The 27,531-nt window shown below is 39.4% G+C and overlaps 1 protein-coding gene across 9 annotated transcripts in view; it reads left to right on the top strand.

Annotated features, from left to right (window-relative positions):
• The window catches only part of BRSK1 (BR serine/threonine kinase 1), a 1,260,562-nt gene that overhangs the window by 668,871 nt on the left and 564,160 nt on the right, over nucleotides 1-27,531 (top strand). For all 9 annotated transcript variants that reach the window (XM_044059120.1, XM_044059119.1, XM_044059121.1 and 6 more), the window contains exon 3: nucleotides 22,343-22,428. In XM_044059120.1, the coding sequence (XP_043915055.1) occupies nucleotides 22,343-22,428 (86 nt within the window). The remainder of the gene's footprint in view (nucleotides 1-22,342; nucleotides 22,429-27,531) is intronic.

The following is a 27,531-nucleotide window of genomic DNA, read 5'->3' as shown; positions in this document are numbered from 1 at the left end:
GCCAGAATACCATTCACTAGTTCATGGGGTATATTTCCAGGCTGTTCTTAAAATATCTAAACCAATATTTGTCCTGTTCCATTTTGCCAGTCTGTTCCATGCAGTGGCCACTCTGCCAGTGAACCACTTAACACACCTTCCATTCCCACAGATAGTTCCATGAAGGAAATCTGATGACTCTCTAGTGCTTCCCAGCAACCCTAAACACCCCTAGAATCAGCTATCCCCATATGCCCAACACGTCCGAGCAAGCTCACCTCCCTGACCACTGCAAAGGGTTCTGCACAAGACCAAGTGTTCTTAGTCATTCACAATAACTCAGACTTCCACTCTTATGTAAGTCCTTAGTGTGTTTGGACCAAAATACATTTTAAATATAAAATTGTGCTTATTATTTTTTTATTTTTTATCAAGAATCAACTTAATGAGCTAAACGAAGTGTTGGGAGACCATGAATATGTGTACATGTGGTTTAAAACAGACTTTTATTTTATATATATATATATATATATATATATATATATATATACATATATATATATATGTTGTTATTTTTGATGAATATAGCAGCTTCTTCTAAGTCATTAAAGGTTCTCATCTCATTGGCAAAAAGTATTTTACCTTGGCTGGAATGACCAGCTGTGCTTTAAATGTTGTTTTGTTTCAACAGTTTTATTATTGGCCAGAAGTTTTTCCTTTGTTCTAGTATTCTGGAAGAATAATCATTGTCAATCCTTATCAGGCTTTGATTGTATTTTAAGGGTGATTTTCTCCAACCAGATTTTAATATAAGTTCCTTGTCCAGAAATGAAAGAAATGTTATAACTATGGATCTAGGTGGATTATTTGTTGAGTTAGAAACAGGTTTTCTTAGTGCTCTATGCGCCCTTTCAATTGCAAATGAAAATCCCTCTTTCAAGTCTAAAAATTCAGGAATCCAGGTGGTTAAGAATGAAATAATGTCTTCTCTTTCGGTGTTTTCAGGCAGACCAAAGATCCTTATGTTGTTTCTCCTTTCCCTATTTTCTAAGTCATCTATTTTGCTAAGCAGACATGAATTCTATTTAAGCAGAAATTCATTTTGGAATTCTTCCTCTTTGAGTCTCCCTTCAATGTCATTTAAAGAAGTCTCTATATTTGTTATTTTTGTATGGTGTTGCTGTAATAGTTCCTTAAGAGTATCAGTCTGTTTTTGAGAATTTAATTTGAGGTTTTCAAAGTCATTTTTAAAGCCATCTATCTTCAAAGATAGTTCCTGTAAGGTAGATGTCATCAATTGCAGTTCATTTTTCAAAGCAGCATCTGGATGATAATTCCTTGAGTTGTTCATATTCAGTGACTCAATATATCTCCAAGTTACTTGACAGGAAAATTTTTGTATATCTCCACCAAAATTGATATTTATAGGTTACCATAAAGCTAGGTTCATACTAGGTTTCTGTGACGGCCATCCACCCTTTTCTTATTTCTGGAGAAAAAGGGCCACACTGTTTGCACCCCCCCTGTTCGAGCCATTATTTTGCTGTGCCTCTGTGTACAGTGACGATTTGAACAATCCTGGGTGCTCCCTCTCTCCCACATCCATGTCCGAAGACCTCTGGAATCTTTAACTGCGGGTGCTTCATCTGCAGCATAGGGAGGATTTTGTTTCCACAGCAAATCCTCTTTTGGGCCCTGGGTTGTCCCTCTATCCACGTCCTTTCTCCTAATGAAGCAGAGTAAGCAGCTCTGGGCTGAATATGTTTGAGTTGTCAGAATTTTTGAGATGACACAGATTTCAAATCTGGCTTATATAACACCTCTGATGTCAGGTGGGGGTCCTCTCTGCAGCAGCGAAGGCTTTTTTATAACCCTTTAGGCTTTCAGTCACAGCATGCATAATTTTATCCTTTTGGTGATCCTTTTAGTGAGAAACTTTTGAATCTCCAGCTGTCAAGTGTGATCATGTATAGGATTCGAGATACATTCTTCCCCATCATTGGTCTGGAGTGATGATCTGTATAGGAGACTATGACTTCCTTGATCTAGATGTGAATCCTTCATGACAAGGTGGGCAATGTAGAAGGTCTTCCTAACTACTTTAGCAATGAGCGTATAAATTAAGGTTGAACTCAACCTGGGTTGGGATGTCCCTATACTTTAACTCTCTGTTCTCAGATCAGATTGCATACTATGGTGTAGCCAGGGGTTTTCTGCTTTGTATGACTATGTACTTTGGCATTTAACATTTTGGCATGGCTCTTGGCTCCAGTTGTCCGCCACTGTGAGTCCTGTGCTTCCCTTCTGAAGTCGGATGGGATTTTTTTTGTTTTTTCAAACCCACCTGTGTTTCTGCAAACTACTTCAGTTTCAACCCTCCTGTGTTTGCTTTGCCAGTACTTCAAGTAGATGGGAAACCACCAGTGGCCCAGGACTGAGGCCTTGTGGCCAGCAACTGGACACAGGTGAGTTCTGTCATGGATGCCAGCAACTCTGCTGGTATTGTAATGTCTGTGGGTTTTGCAAACCCATCTTATAAATAATGTATTTTACAATGAAGCGAGAAGTGAGTTTTTTGATACCCGAGTGTGAAGGTGCACTCTCAATAAGCCTTGCCTCGGTCTAGGTAGGCTGGGTTACATGCTTTCCTTTCAACATCCCCAGACCTTTATGAAAAGTCAACCGTTTGAAAGGCAAAATCTGCCTTGACAAAGCCTGCTGGGCCAACTCACGGATCTCAAGTTCCCCTCCAAGTTATGGATGTCTTTCTTTATTTGATCCATCATGGCCAGCCAAGGCTAGATAAGATGGGGATTGGTAATGGGGGAGGGGGGTGGCTGGTGGAGGCACCGGGAGCGTCCCAGGAGGGCTTCACCCCTGCGTGCGCCCGAGTGGTACGTGATCCAAACCCTGACTGTGATCTGTGGCGCTGTCCAGATTAACTGTTTACCTGGCCGGGGAGTTCATTTCGCATACATACGGGACTGGCTCGCCTTGGATTCTGCACCCTGGGGAGGGCGTTAGGAGAAATTTGGGGGCCAGCGGTTAGATATTATATAGGGGTAGGATCATTTGCAATAGATATCTTGCACAGAATCTTGAGCATATCTGGGAGTTTCCTCCTAGGTTTCTCAGCCAGATAGCAATTGAACTAGATTTGAGCATAGAGTTGAGAGCCATTTCAGAGTTTCCTCAGGAGTTTGTGAATTCTTGTTTTTTCTTTAGCTTAGAGTCCTTATATATTGTTTTCTCTTTTCCTTTTAGTTTTTTTCCCGTTGAGAGTAGTTCTTTTTATTTGAGTATGAGTTTTTGGCTTTACCCTTATTTTGATTTTGTGACGCTCTGTTAGTAGATTTCCTTTGTTGTAGAGTTTGTTTATGGCTTTTGTTGTAGAGTTTGACGCTTTGCCCTGGTACCAAAAGTCTTGCAGCCTTTGGAGTTGACAAAAATCTTTGTTTTGATTGGGATTCTGCGTATAAGGGGGCTGCAGGTGTTGTTTGAAGGCATTTACCGCCGTTCAGGGGTGTGAAGGAGACTTTCGGCCGCGTCTTCGGTGTAAAGAGCCGAGAAGCCTTTAGACTGGTCTTTAGAAGTCGGTGAAGGTGGACCTCCTTACTGTGGTCTTTTTTGCGTTGACGATCCGGGGGTGAGGGTATTGATGATGCTGATGATTGTGAGATCAGTCTCGTGGCATAGGGTAAGTATGTGGTTGAACATTGGGATCCATGTGTGATGAGATCAAGTATTTTTGTTTTTCTTTTGTAGAAGGAACCTGCTTCCCAGAGTGTTTGGGCTATGAATTCCAGGAAGTTTATGGCTAGAGTGTTTGGCTTTGGTAGTTTGATCAGTTTATCAGGGTATATATAGTCCAGTGTTTTCAGGGGTAGTTTGAGGTCTCCTTATGGTTCATAGGTGGCCTGTATGAGGCTGGGCAAGCAGCCTGAGAGTTTGCATGCTGGTTAATACCTGAAATTGTTTCGGCGCATCGCGGCGATGCCACCAATCTTGAGGTGTGGGTGTCCTGATGAATATGGATACCCCTCTCCCTTTCTTGGGTATTGTCAGGTTTTGGGGCCGGGGGCTGATCCTTTGGTAAATTGGATCAGGTCTCTGTGCTCTCAGGAGCCTTGAACCAGGGTTACTGTCACAGCTGGGGTGCCGATGTTCTCCATACTCGAGGTCTCTGTCGAAGCACACATTTGAGGTTAGTACTTTTTTTTGAGCATTTGAGCAGTGGTGTTTTAGGGTTTTGTTTTGTTTTAGGTGGTAGCGTTCTAATTTTTGGCTTTGTCTGCCAAAGGCATCTATGGGGTTTGGGGAAAAGCTGCCAAAAAGGGTGCTCCAGGGTGGCGGTCCAGCGGCCCATCCGGGGCCACCCAGCAGGTGGACATGTCTCGGATCCCAGATTGACAGACACCAGTTTGTTATTTGTATGATCCTAAGCCTCTTGTTTGGATGTTCATTCTTATCATCTTAGGTGAAGGTAGATACTGCTCAAGGTCAGGGTCATACCTGGGCTCTCTCATACCTGGTTGAGCTGCCTGGCTCCAGGTCAGGTCCAAGCCTTTTTGGCCCATGTCCAAGCCTCGGACTCTGTAATGTATAACACCAGCGTGACTGTGATTATTGCACTTGATTGAGCTGCTGCGTTGAGTGGAGTTGAGTATGTGCTATATCGGCACCAGACCTGTGCTTACCCTGACCTTGTCGGGTGAGCTGGGCAGCGTACTGTCCAGTGTCCTGACTCAGGTGTGTGTCGTGTGTGTCTGGCATTGTGTTTGGACTTCTGGGCTGTGACATGACTGTGTGTCACTCTTTGTGGTTGGTGTAAGGTAGTTGTTGTGTTTGTGTGTGGTAGTTGTTTGGTTGGTTTTGGTGCTTGTGGCTGTTGTTTGGTAGTGGTTTTGGTGTGTGTTTGGTTTGGTGATTCTTTGTGTGTTGTATGATTTGATGTGTAGATGGTTGATATTGTGTTGGTGGGTATAGTGACTGATGGGTGTGTCTCCTTACTATTCCTGTTCTCTGGTCATCCCATCAGTTGGGTTGAGAGTGGCCATATGTCAGTGATCAGTTTGTGCATCTAGCATGTATGGCTGTGTGTTTGGAGGAGGGAGGGGAGTCTTGTAGGAGTACGAGACAATTGTGACATTGCCTCAATATAGAGGACATCAGCACCAGCTGAGCAGGAGCATTATAGCAACCATGACAGCAGGAGAGGAAAGGAATAGAAGAAAAATCAAGAAAAGGTTCTGGGGGGAAAAGGGGTGAAGAAATGGGGGGGTTTTTTTGGGTGCTACTTATAACAAGAGTTGCTGTATCAGGTGATAAGTACTAGAGGAGCAAGTGCGCTAGCTATACAGATAGAGACAGAGTCTACTGGGAGTCAAGTAGAGTAATAACGTATAGGTCAAGTAGGGGCAATTTAGGTACAGTAATATAAGGTAGTTTTAAGGGAAAATTTGAAGGAAGATTGAAAGAAAGTGGCCCTAGTAGGCTAAATACTTTTAAAGCCCTTAAGTTCTGTGCTGGTAGTAGCTCTGAAGTACTTAACGCTTAGTGCAGGGGCTGGCTAGTGCTTTAGAGCAGGGGCTGGAAAAAAATGAATACTAGTGAATGCTTCTAAGTTGCTGCAACTGCTTCTAAACTACCCAGCTCACAACTACCCCACCACTCCTGGTGAGTAAAGAAACTACCTCTAGAGACACACAAGAAAATGGAGGAACACAGAAAAAGCCATAAAGCCCAGGGATGATCAAATCTGATATCAGGGAACAACTAGGAAAGGAAAAGTTTAGGAGAGTGTTTTTTTTTTTTTTTTTTTTTTTTTTTTTTGAGAAAAAGACAGAAAAAATGTTTGTTTCTTTTTCTAATAATTGCTATAGCTTGCCTTCAAAGTGTGATAGCTTGTGTTTGTTTGTTTAATAGCAATAGCCCACAAGCGTAATCAACAAATATAAAGCTCACAAAACAGGAAAAATAAGGTAATAAACAAAAATATATAGGCAAACAGTAGCAGTCTAAAGCTCTCAAAATCGAAAAAATGCAAACTAAAAAGTTTAAAAAATACTTATGATCAAGAAAGTTGCTTTTTCTGCTCTCTGCTGGCTTAGGAACTCTGCAGGGGAGTTTAGTAGTTTAGTAGTTTATCTATAGATTTCTGACATTTTAAACTTGAAAATAATAAAATGTTCCTATATTATTATACTAGTTTATGGAGCTCTCAAAATTCAGTGCTCTCAGTTGGCCATCTAGGCCCCCCCATGGTTGACTATTTTGATTAAATTTTGCAATGGAAAATACAATAAGCCTTTGCACTTTGAGCATATGGCTTATTTTGCCAGAGCAGTAGTTTTTAGATTATGTAATTTTGGATTTGATTCTGCTTTACCAGTAATGATATTTTCTTCTTGGCTGGTTCCTGTTGTGATTTTCCTTTATTTGTATTATTATTTTAACTTTTTCTTTCTAATTTAGTTAAATTTCATTTCTAGGGGTTGATTTTTTTGGGTGTAGTTATTTTATGTAGAGTTGAGGGTATATTTTTGTGTGTCTGTGTGTCTCTGTGTGTGTGTATTTATGTATGTATGTATGTATGTGGTGTGCGTGTCTCTCTCTCTCTGTGTGTGTGTGTGTGTGTGTGTGTGTGTGTGTGTGTGTGTGTGTGTGTGTGTGTCTGTATCTGTGAGTGCGTGTGTGTGTGTGTGGAATCCTTTAAGCTTGTTTTGTAATTTCTTTTGTGTGGTTGCTGTGAATGAGGCCGAGTTACTTTGATTGGTTACTTGGTTAGAATGCTTAAGAAATGTTTGATGAAATGCATACAGTGCTTAATATAGGTTTCCTCCTGGAAATGAGAGACTCAAAACTCCAAGTCCTGACATTTTGAAAAATAAACTGCAATACCTAAGAAATTAATTTCAGTTACTCCCCCATACACACTGCTGTGCTGCTTATATAGATATACTATCTTTGACAATGTTGTACCTCAGTGGGGTACTCAGTAATACAACAGTCTTGGAGTAAATTTATATTCCTCCTAGTTGCACTTACGTTTTGCTGCTCTGGATACAGCATTTCCCCTCTTTGCTTGGGTTCTCAACAGCAGTGATACATATATCCCATATGTAGGGAGTCTGGTGTGGATTACTTAAAGTATTTTGTACTGTAGGTTTGGGAGTGATTTCTGTGTCCTTCAGCAAAGCCATAAGTCATTATTTGAGTTCTCTATTCTTATAGTTCAAGATGCATCATGTGATACACAGGCTACTTCCCCAACATATTCAATGTATCCGCGTTTCTTTGTTTTCTGTGTTAAAGTAGTGTTTCTCATTTACGACATTAGGCTACATTAATTGCCTAGTTTACTACTGAATAGAGCTTTATGTAATTTTATAGGTTTTTATGAGCAGAATGTTTTAGGAAAGATTTGTACCTAAATTCTGAGCTAAACTTTAACACCTTTTGTACATGTATGTAATTTTTTTTCAGAAATTTACAGAGGGGTATATTAGGATTCCTTTGCTTTGCAGTTTAGTTATATTTTTGTTAGTTAAAATAGAATCATGTCTGTTTTGCCAGTAAGGGAGATTTCTAACTAGCTAACTGTAGTTAATGTTTTATTTTTTATTACTTGATTTTAATTTTTCATTCTAATAAGAATTAATTTAGGCTTAGAATCAGAAAGACTCCCTTTATGCATGATAACTGGCCAATGCAGGCTGGGCAATTAGCATGACAAAGAAAGCTCTTTGATTCAGAGACATTAGAACACTGCACTGTCAGTCCCAACAGTGCTAATATTCTTACCATGCATCGTGGTAATATAGGCATCCCCTCTACACACACACAAACACAGTTATATATTCACATATGTGCATCCACAAACAAGTCCCTGCATGCTCACTCATACTCTTTGAAACACTCACCCACATTCTTACACCCATGGATGCACATATCTGCACATATACACAAAAACACACACACACACACACACACACACACACACACACACACACACACACACACACACACACACACACAAACAAACTGTCAAAGGAAAAAACTTCAAAGACCAATACACGTAAGGTTCAGATAAGGCACATTTAATAACTTGCTGCAAGGAGACAAAAACATGCAAATACAGGATTTTGCCTAACTACTAACAGGAAGTATGCTATTTTTATACTGTTCTACAAGACATTGCCTTCTATGGTTGACGTAATCAAACACAACTTTCAGTATTGTTCTACAGCAGATGTTACTCAGATTTTCTGCTGACATGACTGGATTTATGAAAAACATTTTGAGAAAAACAACCTGGCCTTGGTGGGCTCTAGCCTGTTACAAGCTTCTGTTGTGTAGTTCTAATACATGTGTTACATTTCAAGGTACTTTTCTAGCTTAGGCACAAGCAAATGCTGATTGCAGTTCATATTTTTAAGCAGTCTTTGTTCTGATTATCTATAGCTTCTGCAGCTGTATATTTTCTCACAGCACAAGCGGAACTCCTTGTCTAAGTCTCATAACATTAATACAAGTGATACATCTATTCATTATTTTCCTGACACAAGCAGAAATGATCTGCTTCCCTGTAAATTTCCAAAGCATAAGCAAAGATTATAGCTGTGCATATTTCATGACAATACAAGGTTAGAAAGCTTCTGCAATTTGTACAGATTTTATGCAGTGTGAAATAGAATAAATGTGTTAACCCTTTTCAAGCCTTAAATGCACTAAGCATATTACTAATACATATTTTTCTGACATTTCCCCCCTTTTAATACTTTTATTCTACTTTCAAAATAAGCATAAACAGTTTTTTCTTCTCCTAACCTCTTCCCACTTAGGATTTGCAGTTAAGAGAGTCATTCAATTTAAACTGATGAAAGCATTTTCAATCTTTTAACAGTTCTTCAAACTCAGTACTTTGATATAAGGTTTCAGAAACTGACATGTCTATAAAGTCTTTAATCAATCTTTTCATGCAGGGGATGCCACAGCAAACACATACTCCCAATAGGATCATTCCTACACAAATGGCAATCAGGATGTTCATTAGGATAGTACCCCATCCCCCAAACCATTTCTGGAAAAAGTCCATCAGTGGGTTTGGTCCTGGTTTGGTCATGGCCGACACTTGCTGAATTACCTCAAGGTGATTGTCTGTCTCATGTTTATGGTCAGGAATATACGAACAGCACTCCTCCTGGATTAAAGCGCAAGTACCGCCTCTCACCGCTAGGGTGAAGTCGAGAGCCATGTGGTTTTGAAGCACTACAGTTCTCATGGCATTCAGTTCATCAGTCACCAATTCGAGAGCGGAAAAAGTTGCATTACTCATTACTTCGAGAAGTTTAGACAGTTTTCTCAGCTCCCAGATCAATTTCACTACTCCATATGCTGGTAATATGCCTGCCCACGATATAACACTATCACTCAAGTCCATGTGTGTCAGTCCATTGCCTATAGAATGATGGTTTTTCCAACGCGCATCGATTTGCCCCACTGGATTTACAGGTTTCTTGACGACTTCTCGGACATTCCGAATTTTTCCTCGAGGTAAAACTGCGGTGTGTCGTATGGCAGGAACCAGGTAGCCCAAAAAACAACTGCCAGACCAATTCTCAGGTAACCACTTGTATGCATTTCTGCCACATACAAAATAACAGTCCTCTATTTTAGTAGTAACTTTGCTATGAATATACACTCGCCCTGCATGAAACATTTTTCTATCAATTATAGACCGTTTTTTATAGAGAATAGAATTATGTTTTACTTCATTAATTGTTTTGTGCATCAATTCAAGAAATTAATCATAGTTTGTATTACAATAAGAACCTGCATTGTTAGCTTTAGTGTAACATTTATAAGGAGCAGTCACATTGCAATTGCTCCAACCCACCTGAACAGTATCATTTTTATAAAAACACACAGTTCCCTTTTGTGGAATAGACAAGTGCAATGCTATTTTATCTTGTGATGTAATGGTTGAGGTATCATAAATCAAGTTTTTCCAGGTCTCGTTGACCCCTAGGGGGACTGTAGTCATTAATACCCCCCCTCCCCGTATGCCGTCAGCAAAGCTGTGCAAATCCAGCAATTCGAAACATTGAAAGTCTCAGCATACACATATTTAATTGCCTGGTAAGTGTTGAAGTTTGGGTGCCAGTCTATGAGTAACGCTTCACGTTTATTCAGTTCAGTTTGTGTAGCTGGAAAAAGGAATGGCCACAACAAAAAGATTATTGTCACTAGTACAGTTAACAGGATGATTATGCAATACTTCTGAGGAAATGGTTGTTCTGCATTCCTGTTTTTTCTGGATTCTGTCATTTTTGCTCTTGACATGTGACAAGATTTTTGTCCAGTTCAAAGTTCTTAACTAGTTTGCAGTGCGTTAGGTGGATCCATGAGGCATGCTGTGTGATCTTGACTGCAGTGGGTGTCGACAGAAGCACTTGATATGGACCTTCCCACTTTGGTGACGTCCAATTCTTCTTTTTTATTGCTTCACCCACATCCAGGTTCCTTGAGCCACTGCCACTTCTGATGGTCTGGTTTGTTCTTTATCTGAAACAGAATTTGACTGCAACAGATGTTTAGAATTCAACAAATTTCTCATATACTCTGCTAGTGTACAGTCAGCTTCCTGGTCTGCGGGCATGAGAGGTTTCCACTGAGGTATATAATAAGCCCTTCCAAATAGTTTTTCAAAAGGAATCAATCCTTTTGCATTCGGAACAGTTATCATGCTCAACAGTGCCAGGGGCAGACAGTACACCCAATTTCTCTTTGTTTCTGCTATTAACTTTGTTAGCTTACTCTTTAAAATCCCATTATGCCTCTCAACTAACCCTGCAGATTGCGGATGATATGCACAGTAATTTTTTAAAGAAATACCAAAATGTTTACTTACCTGCTGTATGGTTTGGTTTACAAAGTGTGTATCATTGTCACTGTAGATCCTCTCCGGAATGCTGAATCTAGGTATGATTTCTTTAACAAGGATTTTTGCTACGGTAGCCACATCTGGATTTGTAGTCGGAAAGGCTTCCACCCATCTGGAAAACATATCTATAATGACAAGACAATACTTCTTATTTTCACATTTGTTCAATTCTATGAAATCCATACAGATAGTTTGAAACAGATACGGTGGTGTAGGGAAACTCCATTGCTTGGGCTTTAACATCCCTTGTGCATGATGTTTGTTACAAACATGGCACATTAAACAAACTTTTTTAGATTAGTTTAAGAATCCATATGAAGTGAACACTTGGTTCACCAGCTGTACCATCCCCTCTGTTGAGACATGGCATTGCCCATGGCTCAACAAAGCTGCATATCTAAACAAATTAGATGGTAATATCGGTTTCCCTTCTTTAGAGATGTACAGCCCCTTTTCGAGAATTGCTCCTCGTCTTACCCATCTTTGTTTTTCAGCCTGCGTAGTAAGTGTCTGCATTGTCTTTAACATTTCTAAGTCCAAAATCTCAGAGGGTTGTAATTCCTCATTCAAAAGAAATACTTCTGAAGCTGCCTGTTTTGCAGCTGTATCAGCTCTCGCATTACCTTTTGAAATCTTATCCTGTTGCTTGGTATGAGCTGTGCATTTACAAATAGCTACTTTTTGAGGTCACTGAATAAGTTCTAAAAGATCTAAAATAAACTGCATGATTGATTGGTTTGCCAGTAGATGTTATAATTCCTCGATTTTTCCACTGTTGCACAAAAACATGTACAGTAGAAAAAGCGTACTGGCTGTCAGTAAAAATGTTCACACATTTACCCTTTGCTAAGGTACATGCCCATGTCAGGGCAATCAATTCTGCTGCCTGAGCAGATAAATTGTGTGGTAAAGGTTTCGTTTCTATAATCTCAGTATCAGAAACTACTGCATATCCTACTAGGTTCTGTCCTGCAGGACCCCTTTTGCATGAGCCATCCACGTAGTATGTCACCTCAGCATCATCCAAGGGGACATCCATGCGATCTTTTCTAGGCAGTGTCTTTTGCTCAATCACCTGCAGGCAGCTGTGTGGCATGCCATCTGCAGGGGTTGGGAGCAAGGTAGAAGGGTTCAAAGTCGTGCATCGTTCAATTGTCATATGAGGTTGGCTCAACAATATAGTCATACAGGAAAGATGCCTAGCAGGGGAAGATATGCTACCTTCTCTTGCAGTAAAATAATCACGACTGCATGAGGCACTCTCAATGTGAGAGGGTGAAACAAAACTACTGAGGCCGAAGCCTGTATTGCCATTGCAGCTGCAACTACTGCTTGTACAGAGTGGGGTAAAGACCATGCCACTGGGTCTAGTTGTGATGAATAATAAGCAATAGGGTGTTGATTGTCCCCATGCTGCTGTGTTAACACTGATGTCATATAACCTTGCTTACAATCTACAGTTTGGAAAAAACATTTATGATAGTTTGGTAATCCTAAAACTAATGAGGATGCTATTAACTGTTTCAGTTTGCAGAAAGCAGATTCTGCTTCTGGTGTCCATTGTAACAAATCCTGTGCTGCCATAGGCTTTTTATATATCAGGTTAGTCAGCGGTGCAGATTCCAAGGCATAGTTTGGAATCCAGCTCCGGCAAAAATTAGTCGTACCCAGGAAGGACATAATTTCCTTCTTGTTAGTGGGTTTTGGTGCTTGCAAAATCGCTACTTTTCTGTCCTTATCTAATGTTCTACCCTCTTTGGATATTACATATCCTAGGTATTTAACTTGTTTTTTCCAAAGCTGCAGTTTATTTTTGTTTACGTTATGTCCTTCAGTGGCTAAAAATTGTAATAGCGCTATGGTATCTTCTTTGCAATCTTGCTGGGTGTGGGCTGCCAGCAGGATATCATCAACATAAAGTAAAATCTGACTGCCTCTTGGTGGGGTAAATCCCGCCAAGTTGCTTGCCATTTCTTGTGAGAATATTGTTGGACTTTCACAATATCCTTGTGGTAGTCGTGTATATGTATACCTTTTCCCCTGAAATGTGAATGCAAACCAATATTGCCTGTCAGGGTGTATTGGTATTGAAAAGAACGCATTGCTGATATATACCACAGAAAAATATTTCTGCTGAGGTTTTAAATCATTCAACAGGGTGTGTGGGTCTAGCACTGTAGGTGCCCTTGGTATTACTGCATCATTTACAGCTTGTAAATCTTGGACCATATGCCATTCTCCATTCGCTTTCTTAACAGGAAATAAGGGTGTGTTACATGGTGAATCAGGAGATTCCACCAGCACCCCTTCCTTAAGTAAAGCTGCTATAATAGGTTTAATTCCTATCTCTGCATCTTTTCTTTTTTTTTTTTCAAAACAGGTTTATTGTTTTAACATATAAGAGAAATATCATAACAATTTTATACAAGTAATTAAAAATAGGTATTATTATAATATTCAACAAAACAACTAAAGTATTTACAAAGACATCCACTACAATCAGATCAATTAATTAAACTAAAATACCATGCTATTGAAATTAAAATTTTTTTAACAAATTTTGTAAATTATCCCATACAATAAAATAAGATGTTTTTCTGTTTGTTCTAGTCCTAATTGTGTTTATTTCCATATGGCACACTATATTCATAACATTTTTAAATTCATTGAACGAAGGAGGTGTATCTGAAATCCAATTTCTAGTTATTATTTTCCTAGCCACTGCTAGAATAGACCATAACAAGGGAAGCTTAACCTCTGCATCTTTTCTTAAGGGATACTGTCTTTTCTGTGGTCTAAATGCTGACTTTGGCGTGATAGTAACTGGTCCCGCTGTACGAATAAGTCCTACATCTGACTTTCCAGTTGACCAAAGAGTTTCTTGTATATTCTGTAAGGTATTCTCTTCCTCCTTTAATAGGAGTGCTAATCAGCTGTCCTTGCTAGACTGCAAGTGCACGGCTGGGTGGGTCTGAGTTATCCAATTCAACTTCTGCATTTGTATTCCCTGTTCTGACAGTTCTAACTCTGTCTGCTTTTCCCATCTCGTGACTTTTTCTCCTAAGGCTACCCATTTTACATTCTTGTCCTTAGTTAAGCTAACATGTGGTAATCAATTAGATTTATAGAGTACAAAGAACTCCTGGGGCAATGAACAGCTAGCTACACTGTTCCCTTCCATGTCCCAGTACAGATTACGTAATATCAATCTGTGTGCACGATTTCTAAACAGTTCTTGCTCATATTCCTTATCAGGTCCTGGTGTGTTACAATAATACAGTGTACAGTGCAACAAATGTTGTTTATCAATGTCAAGGGAGGGGAACTTGCTGATGGCTATGTTCATCAACTCTTCGGTCACTGCCCCTGGACCAGTTGTAACCAAGTCCTGGCTGTACCAATAGAACATTTCACCCTCCGATTGCACTGCAAAGGTATCAATTTGTCACTGTGCTTCCATACCCTGCATAGTTGGAACTACTGCTATACCAAATAGCTGCATAAGGTCTCTGCCCAAGAGGTTTACTGGGCATTTTGCAGAAACAACAATCTTGCTTTTCTGGGTCAATCCTGAAACAGGATCAGTTATTGCAATATCATAGGAGAGGGGCTCCCAATACAGCTGTCCATTAGCTGCTTTCACTAGTATGTAATCAGGTGACTCTGAATTCTCTGGCAGTTTGGAGGGATGTATCAGGATCTGTGATGTCCCTGAGTCACACAAGAATTTGACCTCCCTCCCTTCTACCAGGAGTGTAACTTCTGGTTTTGTGTCTGCTATATAGAGCTCTAAGTTCAATAAAGCTAAATCTAATATTTCATTTTCTTCACTATCCGTAACCTCCTGCACTTCCTCTATTTCTTCTGTCACATCCTCTACTCCTTCTATCACATTCTCATTTGTCCTTTCTCTGCTATCCCCTTCTAGTGATTCTTGACTATCATATAGTCAGTCCTCACCCTCCTTGTCTTCCGTGGTTGCCTTCTTGCTTTTCTTTCAATTCCTTGCCAAGTGTCCCTTTTTACCACATTTAAAACATTCACCCCTTTTCTTTCGCCCTTCAAAGTCCTCTGATCGCTGATCAGATTGTTTGTTTCCCTGGGCATTTCTCTTGCCCTTTTTCCCGGACTGTACTACATAAACGTCTGCTCCATCTTCTACAGAAAATACTTGGGCTTTCTTTTTCTTTTTGCTATTAAAATGCCTTTTGGCATGCCTAGCATATTCAAGTAATGACTGTAACCTGCTTGTACGATGATCTACCATGTGCTTTGTAATAAAACTGCTTATGGATGCAATGCTGCCTTTCAAAATGCATTCTTTAACTGCTGCTCATATGGGGAATCTTGTGTCTGATCTTCAGGAACCTGCATTCCACAATGGTTATTAAAACATTCTAACAGTCTGGCATAATATCTGTCAATAGTTTCACCTTCTTGTTGGATGCATTGATTAATGCAAGTCCAGTCTGCCCTAGGCTTTCATTTCTCAGAGATGCGGTCTTTAAGACCTTTTCTCTGTTGTCTAGTTCTGCGCTGCTATGTGGGAGGGGTCTGTGTGCAGCGTCACAGGGATTCCAGTTGCCACTAATCATGTGCCAATCTGGTCCCACAATTTGTCTGACTACTTTTTCTACCTCTTCTCCGTTTAAATTATAACTTAGCCTCATTCCTTGTAAATCTTCTAAGAACTTTCTAAAATTAACTTTTGGATGGGGAATTCCGTCAGTGGCTTTCCAGATGTCTTCCGGAGTCCAGGGTCTATACACTAGAATAGTTGGGTCCTGACCTTCTTGCCCTGCCTGAGGATTAGGTAGTTCTATAAGTGGGCATATTTCTTCTTTACTCATAGATCGTGAATTCCTACCCATTTGATATAATTCAATGTCCCCTTTTGAGTTACCTACCCGTGTTCGAGACTGGGTCTCGATGGGATCTCTAATAAATGGTTTTGCTTTTGTAGTGTCTCTATTTACAGTGGCAGCAGGATATCGTGGGGGTGGACTAACTTGTTCACATGCTTCATATTCTGGTAAGGGGGGGTGGAGGGGCCGATGCTATTACTAAGATATCGTCCTCCTTATCTAAAAACATTGCTTTTGAATTATTGTTCTTTTGTTCCCTACGGTTTACTTCCTCAATCCACCTGTGTGCCTGAAGAATTCCTAATTGGCGCTGCTTTTTGCCCCACCTTTGGAATCGGTTTTAAGCTGTTTGACAAGTTTGATAAGTGAGGATTTTTCTAATTTACCGTCGAATTCATACTTATTAACCCACTTTGAGTAGTATTTAATATTGTCAGCACACTGTGACTGCATGTACTTTGTGTCTTCGGTTAACGCCGGATTTTGGGGTCTTTTTGTGCAATTATTACCCATTTTGTTCTACCCTTTTTAATCATTACGTAACTCCTTATTTTTAATGTGGTACCACAGATTTTGTTATAGTCTCTTCAGAATGACTGCCTACCTACTCTGTTTCCCTGATCTATGACAAGACAGTAATCTTTTCTGTCCCTGACTTGTAAAAATACAGTCCTGACAAAAACAATACAAATCTAGTCCCTGATCTAAAACAGAAAAAAGGTAGATTCACCTTACCTGAGCCTTCGTGATTGATCACCTGGTTCATGAAAAACCCGTCCTTCAGTCGCAGATCGGAAAGTGGCTGGCCCCTTTTGTACGACAATTCAGTTGGAGGGCTTTTCAAATAAGAAGAACCGATGTGGTTTCTTCCCCGTACGGTTTCAAGCCACCTGGCCTGTCTGATCTGAGGTGAAGTGAGGGTTTCCGGTCCAAAGGACCAATCTGTCAAAGGAAAAAACTTCAAAGACCAATACACGTAAGGTTCAGATAAGGCACATTTAATAACTTGCTGCAAGGAGACAAAACATGCAAATACAGGATTTTGCCTAACTACTAACAGGAAGTATGCTATTCTTATACTGTTCTACAAGACATTGCCTTCTATGGTTGACGTAATCAAACACAACTTTCAGTATTGTTCTACAGCAGATGTTACTCAGATTTTCTGCTGACATGACTGGATTTATGAAAAACATTTTGAGAAAAACAACCTGACCTTGGTGGGCTCTAGCCCGTTACAAGTTTCTGTTGTGTAGTTCTAATACATGTGTTACATGTCAAGGTACTTTTCTAGCTTAAGCACAAGCAAATGCTGATTGCAGTTCATATTTTCAAGCAGTCTTTGTTCTGATTATCTATAGCTTCTGCAGCTGTGTATTTTCTCACAGCACAAGCGGAACTCCTTGTCTAAGTCTCATAACATTAATACAAGTGATACATCTATTCATTATTTTCCTGACACAAGCAGAAATTATCTGCTTCCCTGTAAATTTCCAAAGGATAAGCAAAGATTATAGCTGCGCATATTTCATGACAATACAAGGTTACAAAGCTTCTGCAATTTGTACAGATTTTATGCAGTGTGAAATAGAATAAATGTGTTAACCCTTTTCAAGCCTTAAATGCACTAAGCGTATTACTAATACATATTTTTCTGACACAAACACACTGACATACACAAGGTTACACGCATATACACATATGGAATTCCATACCTACTTCTCATAGTGTGACTACCTACATCTACACATTCATATGCAAGCACACACAGAGCATACCCATGCACATAAACTCATTTCCATTCAACTGATTCAATTGATAAAAACATATCTGCACATCCACACACACACACACACACACACACACACACACACACACACACACACACACACACACACACATCACACAAGCTTACACACATGCACACATATGGAATGCCATACCTACTCCCATAGTGTGACTACCTACATGTACACAGTCATATGCAAGCACACACAGAGCATAGCCATACGCACAAACTCATATCCATTCAACTGATTCAATTGATAAAACATATCTGCATGTACACACACACACACACACACACACACACACACACACACACACACACACACACACACACACACACACACACACACACACATATGGAATGCCATACCTACTCCCATAGTGTGACTACCTACATGTACACAGTCATATGCAAGCACACACAGAGCATACCCATGCACTTAAACTTAAACAATGAATTGATAAAAACATATCTGCACGTACACACACACACACACACACACACACACACACACACACACACACACACACACACACACACACACAAGCTTACACAAATGCACACATATGGAATGCCATACCTACTCCCATAGTGTGACTACCTACATGTACACAGTCATATGCAAGCACACACAGAGCATACCCGTGCACACATATCCATTCAACTGATTCAATTGATAAAAACATATCTGCACAGGTATTGGATATTTGTTTTCCTCAAATCCTGTATCTGGGTTTACTATTAGGCTAAAGAAAAAGTAAGTAGTCTGTACCTGAGAAACAAATTAAGGTACCATGACATGTATACCTCTATGTACCCATCACAATAACTTTTTCTCTTTCAGCAGCCACCTGAACACGGTGCTACATGGTTCTTTATCATGACGACGTGCAGCACCACATGGAGCTGTCTCTGTGACCATGCTGAATGTGAATGAGGCATTCTGGTGGAGAGGAATATGCTAATTAGCCATGTTCTCTCTCCCTAGGACCATCTCCAGGAAGGCATTTACATGGTCGAGTGATTCAAGAAATGGTTGCGCCGTGTAGATCAGCATAGCCATCCCCACCATTTTGTGGTACTCAACATGGTCTTTTGGCAGTGTTCAACTACATATCTTGATGGTGGTATAGGAGTGCTGTATTTGCATCAACAGTATTAGGCGATTGGGGGTGGGGAATACATTAGCCCACAAGGATGCCATATACTGAAGTCCTGTAACAGCACCAACGTTATAACGGGGGTGGGAGAAGCACTAGACATCAGGGATAAATCAAGGATTAAAGTGCCATAATGGCATCAACAGCAGTACGTGCATCAGATAATGGGGGATAAAGTAAACCACCAGGACATAATAGATATGTGCCATAATGGTACTTCAGCTATTACAGGGGGGTTGGGGGAACCATTGGCGGGCAGATACATTAGGGACAAGTATTAGGACTGTGGTGTGTGTGCTTGTATTGTATGGCTCATTCTAGGCCCTTTAAAGAATCCCTTGGTATTTATTTTGATGACTTACTATAACCTGAAATAAGGCCAAGACTGCTGCCTTATGTGATGAAGAGAAGCAGGAGTTTCTGTCTGCTTTTTATTAACAGTACTTTTGTCCGGCAGTTCAGAGTGTAGTATTGTTTTGTTTTCCCTAGATGTCTGTGTCTGTATATGAGCTAATAAGCTAGACTTATCAGGCAGTTTATATCAGTGTATATAAATGCACACATATTGAGCATTCATATGCATATTTTCCTTATTTATTGACAAATCCCTTTGCTAGCCGTGCTTTACAAAGCTAGCTTTGATTCACGTATTTGAAGCCCATAGACAAATGCCTCTGTTTGCGTCTTTCGGCTTTTCACGGTTAGGGGTCGCCACAGCGGAACTCCGGTCCGCTAATGATTGGCAGTAGATTTTTACGTGCTGGCTTGCCTGGCCTAATGCACAACCTTCAACAAAGGAACACCCATTCACGCATGTCGCCACACAGAAGACGCTCTAACTGAGAATCGAATGGGCACCGTCTAACTGTAAGGCGACAATGCTACCGCAGCACCACCACCGCAGTCATAGGCAAATGCTTCTGTAACGAAGTGTAATGTAATAAGCTTTGTAACCATTTGTCAACATTTTAATCCTCTCAGTAAGTGATATGGAATGAAGCCTTTGTAAATGAATATGCATTTGAAGGTCTTTAATCCATAAATGCAGATAAATAAATGCATACCACAGAAAGAAAAGTGTAATTTCAAGGCATCTTTAATAATCACAGCTGGTGTCAGCTAGAAAAGGTCAGGTTTTCACACTAATATATGCCTAAGTTAAAAATAGTAAGCCTTCATTTGTTACTTTATCAAGTGACTAATCTTAACTGAGTATTTTCTCGTGCTAATAATATTTCACTGTACAAGGAATTGACTTTTTAATGAAGGTTTTACCATTTTTGTTTGCGGGCACAGTCCTAGTTCCACTGTTTCTGGAAGAAATGGCCACATTTTGCGAGCACACTTTATACCGTTTAGATACCGTTTAGATACAGTCATAAAGTAGAAGCCCCAACATGATCTTTTTATTTTGCATGTGTGTCTGTGTGTGTGTGTGTGTGTGTGTGTGTGTGTGTGTGTGTGTGTGTGTGTGTGGGGGGGGGCATGTGTGTGCTTGTGTGCGTGTGTATCTGTATTTATTTATGCTTGGAAGCACATTTATCTTTTCTTCTGTTATCTGACAAAGAATTTAGCAGAATGCTAGAGCTGCACACTAAGAAGACACTGTCTATAAATGGCTCTGGAAAGTTTCATACTCTGAGGTGTACCTGCCCAGTACAGTACAGTACAGTACAGCACAGTATACCATCTCGGTAACCAGGGCATGAAGATGGAGAAGTTATTCACTAGCAGGAAACGTATGATACCAGTATGCAGACATTTGTTTTGTTAGGTCTGTGGCTGGATGTTTTTCTTTTTGGCATGATCTGAATGGATGTTAAAGGGAATCTTCAAAAAATGCAAATAGTGGCCTTCTTCCTCACGGTTAATCATCTTGTACAACCTACCAGTCACCTCCCATTCCAACCATCATTAAAAGCCAGCTGCTATCTGCATTATTGAATTCACATAACAGAATTTTAGTTATTCACTGATAACATTTAAAGGCTTTTGTATTTTTATACTGTCTATTGTCTCCTGCATTTGTTCCTCCCTAACATGTATCAAAGGTGCTATGCCCCTTAAACTCTGGGGAATGTGTTGTTTTGTGGCACAGCAATGTCATGTTAAGCGTGGGAGAGCTGAGTTACCACTCTATTTCTTAACTGATGTTTTTTTTTTTTTTTGTCCCTCCTGCATGACATTTATCAACTCCCCCATTATCATTTATTTCATTCATTAACTTAAGGCAAGAGATGATTACGGAAGGCTGTCATCCAGGCTGCCACCAGGATTTTCCTCTTGATGGCCTAAGTGCTCAGCCCTTGGTGGCTGATGTACATGCTTACTTTTGTGCAGGCGTCCTATATGTACTCCATACCTGCTTCCTGGAAAAATGCTGTGTTTCACAGCTTGACAGAATCAAGTACATCCCCATGGCACGTATGAGTGCAGTATTTCACTTCAACATAAGTTAGTTTTATAGTGGACCAAACAATTTCCCTTCCCCCCACCAAGAACGAATGAGCTGGTATCAGCAGCTCATTCTCACCCTCCTTAGTTGTATATTGCAGTCACTGTGCCATTAGTTGGACCCAGGTCATTTGGGTCACAGTCAGATGCTTATCCCTTGTGCTGTGGAGCTCACCTTCCCAACTTTTTGTTGTTGTTATGTCTTTCGGCTTTTCCCGGTTAGGGGTCGCCACAGTGGAACTCCGGTCCGCTAATGATTGGTAGTTGATTTTTACATGCCGAGTTACCAGCCCTGATGCACAACCTTCAACGAAGGTACGCCCAATGACGCATGTGTCCATGCAGAAAACGCTCTAGCTGAGAATTGAACCGGACAGCGTCTTACTGTGAGGCGACAATGCTACCGCAGCACCACCACCGCGGGATAGCTCACCTTCCCAACTCCACTCTTAATTTTGTTACAGTTATTTCAGTCCCGAAGTTCACAGCAGAAATTAGATGCTCATTACCTTATTTCATCTTTTACCACCTGCCCGTTGTTTGGTAGCAAGCTCAAAGGGTTGGGGGAGGATTAGGTATTCCAGGCTTTGATCTGTCACAGAGAATTGTTAGTAAGCCAGGTTCTTCCTTGGCTGATGGAGTATAGAGGCCATATAATGTAGTAATGGACAGGATGTGCTTTTCTACAGCATACATAGGTCAATTGTACACCAGGACATGCTGTTTAGGATTAAGAAATGGTGAAAGCTTTACTAAAGTTCTTCATGTAGGTCACTTTTTAGTTTTCCACTTTGGATCAGTATCTCTGCCTAGGTTCCTCTGCTGACTGTGAATGTTTTTATATGAGGAAGACGATAGTGACTTTTCCCCCTTGTCTTTCTTTGCTTTAGTGCAGGGACAGTTTGCTGTGAATAATAACAATAATAATCAGAGCCAGCTGGGAGGTGTGACTGTGGGAGCTTCAAACAGAATCACAGTTGCAGTAGAAAGTCTGATGAGGCGAACAAAGTGGCCCCGAACCTACTTACTGCTTACCTTTTGCATGGAATCATTGTATACTTTTGCTGTGTGTCTGTGCATTTAAGATGAGTGTACTTTGCTTTACAGCATTTTGAGAGTCAGACTTTACTTTCTGTTTGTATTTTTATAGGTGGAGCGTGAGATTGCCATCTTGAAGCTGATTGAACATCCTCATGTCCTCAAGCTGCACGACGTCTATGAAAATAAAAAATATTTGTAAGTATCTCTGAAGTCTGCAAGTAGAAGGATTTTGTTGTTTATCTTCTCTCTGCCTGGCAGTGTGGAGATTTAACTGATTCTATGCATATGTTTATGGAAACAATGTGAAGGTGACATTTTTATTTATTCTTCATTGGGAAAGTGGCAAACAGGAAAAAAGGATTGCATTTATTATTGTGATATCTTTTTGAGAAAATCCTATAATTGTTTGGTATCAGTAATCTCATTGCCTAGTTAGCTATACTGTAAAGCAGTGATTTTTCTCAGCTAGGACTGCCTGAAACCCTAGGTTTCCTCTTGTATCTGAACGCAGTTTCTCCACAATCGTCTGTCATGCTAAAAATAAGGGTATTTTCTCCTGCACTCACAGGACCTTTTTATTACCTATCCTTGACATAATCATAAATTTCTCATATATTTAATTTGATTGCTGGCTGTTTTTAGTTTATTATCTTGGTGACTAATGAGCTTTAAGCTTTTATATATATACATTCTACAGTTCTATGCTTGAAATATTTTCTTCTTTTGCCCTTTTTTCTATCTTTTTCTTTTCTTATAATGTTATACATTCTCTATTTTCAGTGCTCTCTCTCTCTTTGATGGTCTTTGATATTGCATCTGTAGCATAAGAATTTTCTTCCATATCTGACCTAATCAAATTATATTTTCAATTGCAATTTTATGATCCGATGTTTATAAACTCTACATAGCTAATGTTGATGTATATATCTATTTCATAATTGTGTAAGCATATACTTGAAATTATGTCTTGATAAATATGATCTGTCTTGTTTAAATGTCTAACAAATGAAAAATAAATTAAAAAAAATTAGAGTATCTTCTGTCAGTGGCTAAAAAATTACAGGTGTGCCGCTCCACAAGTTCCTGCTGTGATTCAGTCAGTGTGCAGAAACTATCATTTGCAAACTTCACATTAATGACATAAGAGGTATAATGAGATCCTGCCTCTGACTCACTCTGCTGGAAAATTAAACTTGAAACAAAATTATTTGTTACTTCCATGGGGTCTTTCTGCTTTCTGTATTATTTTTATTGTGAAATTATCATAACAATTTTACAAAATTACATGGTCAGAGGAGGTGGAATGTGTGGGGTTCCTTGAATATTACTGATGACTTCTGTAATGTTCTACACCTCAAACACATTGAAAACCATTGGGTCCTAATCATTGTTAAACCTTGCTGCATCCAGGTTACTTACTTTTTTCTTTACACAGGACACTCCATATTTGGGTAGTTGCATCTTGCAAAATACATGAAAGATGTGAAATGTCCTGATATTTTAGGAGAAATAATGCTTACTAAGTTTCTTCTCATAGCATGAAGCAATCATTCTCTATTTGAAACAAGTCAGTACTATATGAAACAATTCTTGTTCTACAAGAATGAGCTTTTATTTTTTTAAAAAAAGAGAAGTCCAGTCCTTTTTACTGGTTGTTAACATGGTTTGTCTTGCAAAATCTCACAGTTCCTTAAAATTGTCCCACTTTGGGCATTTATAAAGATGGCAGCCCTAGTCGCTTCATCCCTGACAACTGAGGCATCCTTTCTAAAAATGCTGTTTGCGACAAGATCATCCAGGTACTTGGGCAACACACTGGAATAACTCTGAGCTGTTTCAGATGAAACTGCATGCCGTACATGTGCTGTTGAGTTCTGTCTATATCATTATGAGATGAACATTCATTTAAGTTTTCTTTATCAGCCTCCAATCCCAAACCCATATCAGATGTGAAATGGTCTGAGGTCGTTATGCCTCGTCTGGGTTTCAAACTGTGGATTTCAAAGAAGTTTCTGGAACTGATATGTTGATATTTCCTCATATTTTCTTCAATACTAATGTATTTTAATCTGAACTACACTAATGGCAAACCTCCCCTCTACACAAGCAAGATGATGGCAGTTGGTCACCACTTTTTGCGGGTTGCATCATATTTTTTTCCCCTAAATTCATTAGTTTGTCAACAATGTTGTTCTATTTGCTTACATTGTTATTTTAACGTTTTAATGCAGTATTTCCTGTGTTTTACCTCTTAAGTTTTTAGTAATTAGTTGAGTGTGTTATCTGCTGAGACGTTTATCTCTGGACTTAACTAGCTTTTATCTATCAGACCTAGGGTTGCAATGAACATAGTCAGTTGTTAATTTTGTGCCTATATGCTTGTTTGTCATATGCTTATGACTTTAATAGACTACAATTTGTCAGAGCTGTTTTTTTTTGGATTGTTAGCCTTACTAAATATTTTGTTAATCTACTTTGCCATTACAATTACTGATCCCTTTTAACCTTTCTTCTTGCTCCCCTTTGATGTTTTTGTGGTGGAAGTTTGGACTGCGCACTTGTTTGTACTTATGAGTTTAAGTAGCTATCTGCAAATATAGTTTGTTGGCATTTTGTGGCTTTGATGTATTTACAGCTTTGTTTTTGGGTGTTTTAGTCGTGATAGTGACTGCTACATCACTTTCAGATTTTTTTGCTGTCCTAAGTTCTTGATTATTTGGAAGATTTATTTGTTTGTGTTTCTGTAACTATGTAAAATGCTTCCCCTGATTTATCAAGCCCAATTTATTGCATTTCTGTTTCTTGACTCATGGTATGCTGGTCTTGGATATATAAATGTAAATGTTCTTCAAAATGTATATACTTTTGGCAGGCGGGGAGGGGGTGCACCTGACTGCCCCTCCCAGTGAAAATCTTTTGCCACCACGATCCCTGATCTAAAAATGTACTGCCTCCAAAGTTGTACCAGCTCAGAGAAAATAGACCAATAGAATTTCCCTTTCCTGTGAATATTCCAGCCTCATAGGTAGTTTGTTATATTTTCTTTTCCCTGAGTTTCTAGTGTCTGTTGATGTGACGTCAACAACAGTAAGTTAAGAGACTGAAATGTGGGGTAGAACCTCCACATAAGATGTGAAGAGGGGCACAGGTCCTTCTTAAAATGCTTTTAAAAAGATTATTTTTACTTATTTGCCATGATGAACAAAGAGGTAAGTTTGGATCAAAAGGATACAGAACTGGGCTCACAGCAGCTGATCATCAAGAAATTGAAGTATACCCACATTTTTAAAATTTTCTGTCTATGTGGGATCATCTTGCTGACTTCTCACCCTTGTCATCCCACAAGTAGCACAGACAGTCTTATTTTTTACTATCATAGGTGGATGGATGTTTTGAGGAGACTGCTGTCATCCCGCTGAGGTGGCTGCTGTCATCCTGCTGAGGTGGCTGCTGTCATCCTGCTGAGGAGGTTGCTGGCATCCTGTTGAGGAGGCTGCTGGCATCCTGTTGAGGAGGCTGCTGGTATCCTGTTGAGGGCTGTTGGCATCTTATTGAGGAGGTTGCTGGCCTTCTGTTGAGGGGAATGTTGATGTGCTGTTAAGAAGGCTGTTGGCCTTCTGCTGAGGGGGGTGTTAGCATCCTGTTAAGGAGGCTGTTGGCATCATGTATTAGTGATTCCTGATTTCCTGTTAGGGTTCTCAACACCATCCTCAAATGAGACTGTACATGGATAAGGACTTCCCTTGTCTTTGAGCAATATCCATGAAGCCTGTAGTTAATCAGAGGCTGAGGCTAATAGGCAGGACCTGAAATTCACTGCCTCATGTAGGGATATACTAACATGATGCCAGTTGGCACATCGGGTATCATCTCTGACCTGTTATATGATATATAATATCTGTACTAGCTTCCAGGTAGTTTTGTTACTATCTGATCATTGTAGTTGTCACATCTGTTCTCACTTTCTATTTTCCTCTTTTCCTCACATACACGTACACACACACACATACATGCATGTATGCACGTGCATACATGCGCATACATGTACACACATGTACATACCCTCACATACGCATACACATATATATACACACACATTCCCCACACTCATATATACACACACACACACACACACACACACACACACACTTCCTCCTCCCTCCCTCCCTCTCTTCCCTCTCTCTCCCCCTTCCCCCCTTCCCCCCTCCTTCCTCCCTCTACTTCTTTCCCTTTCTTTTCTATTACTTCCCTTCTTTCTCCCCCTTTTTCTTGTTCTTTTTAATATCTGAATTGATGTGACTATAAATTGGATGCTTTGATATATGATGAAATCTTTCTTTGCAAGTATTATGTTTTTAACAATGATTATATTAATATCAAAATGAGTCATTAATTTATGTTTATACTCATGACCATTAAGATATTATACACTATATGTTTTTAATTTTAGTGATTCCTAGTGTCATAATTGTATATACATATATATTATTTATTAGTTATTTAATCAACATAATACAATATCAATGGTTAGTGAATATATATTTGCAATTTTTTATATATGCATATATCTATACATGACAACACATATATACTTTTATTTTATATATATTTTTATGTATTCATGCATTTATATATCTTAACATTCTAGGAATTTTTATGTGTTTATCCTAGAATTGATATTTTTTCAACAATTGATGAATTGTTGCATAGCTAGACACACGTTGCTGAAAACTAGATATGTTTTAGTTGATTATTTAAAATCTTTACAGCTAAAAGCATATAGTTTACTGTACTGAGTGCCAGGCTTTGCTTTATTTATTTAGCTGGGCTCTTTGTAGTGCTTTGATATCTCAAGCTAAAATGTGAACTTAATATTATTGTTACCATCAATATAAGTTTATATTTGCTTTTTAGAAGTGAGCTATAGCATTATTTCTCAAATGTTTTAAACATGCAGCTCAAAACAAAAGTTTTAAACAAGATTAGAATGCAATGAATTGATGCTAAGTGCATTATTGATTGATTATTTAATTGAATGAAAGAAAAAGCGGGAAATTAAGGAATGTTTTCTACTATATAAGCTCTTGGCTTTTTTATTAATTATTGTAACCTGAAGAAGCATACAGTCCGTATGCGAAAGCGCTTGTTATTTTTAAATAAAACAATCAGATTTATATCCTTACATCGTGGTGATCTTTGCTTGGTGTTCCTGGGACCTGTTATATGACTGTAACCTCATATTCTTAGAGAAATCTTCCTGAATAGCAGCGTTGTCTCCCTGCTGCCAGTCCGTCCACA

The sequence above is a fragment of the Protopterus annectens genome, chromosome 17.part0 (genome assembly GCF_019279795.1).
Source record: "Protopterus annectens isolate FY-2018-M chromosome 17.part0, PAN1.0, whole genome shotgun sequence".
Lineage (NCBI taxonomy): Eukaryota > Metazoa > Chordata > Ceratodontiformes > Protopteridae > Protopterus > Protopterus annectens.
The sequence above is the reverse complement of the archived record's forward strand: the minus strand, read 5'-3'. Positions and strand labels throughout refer to the sequence as shown.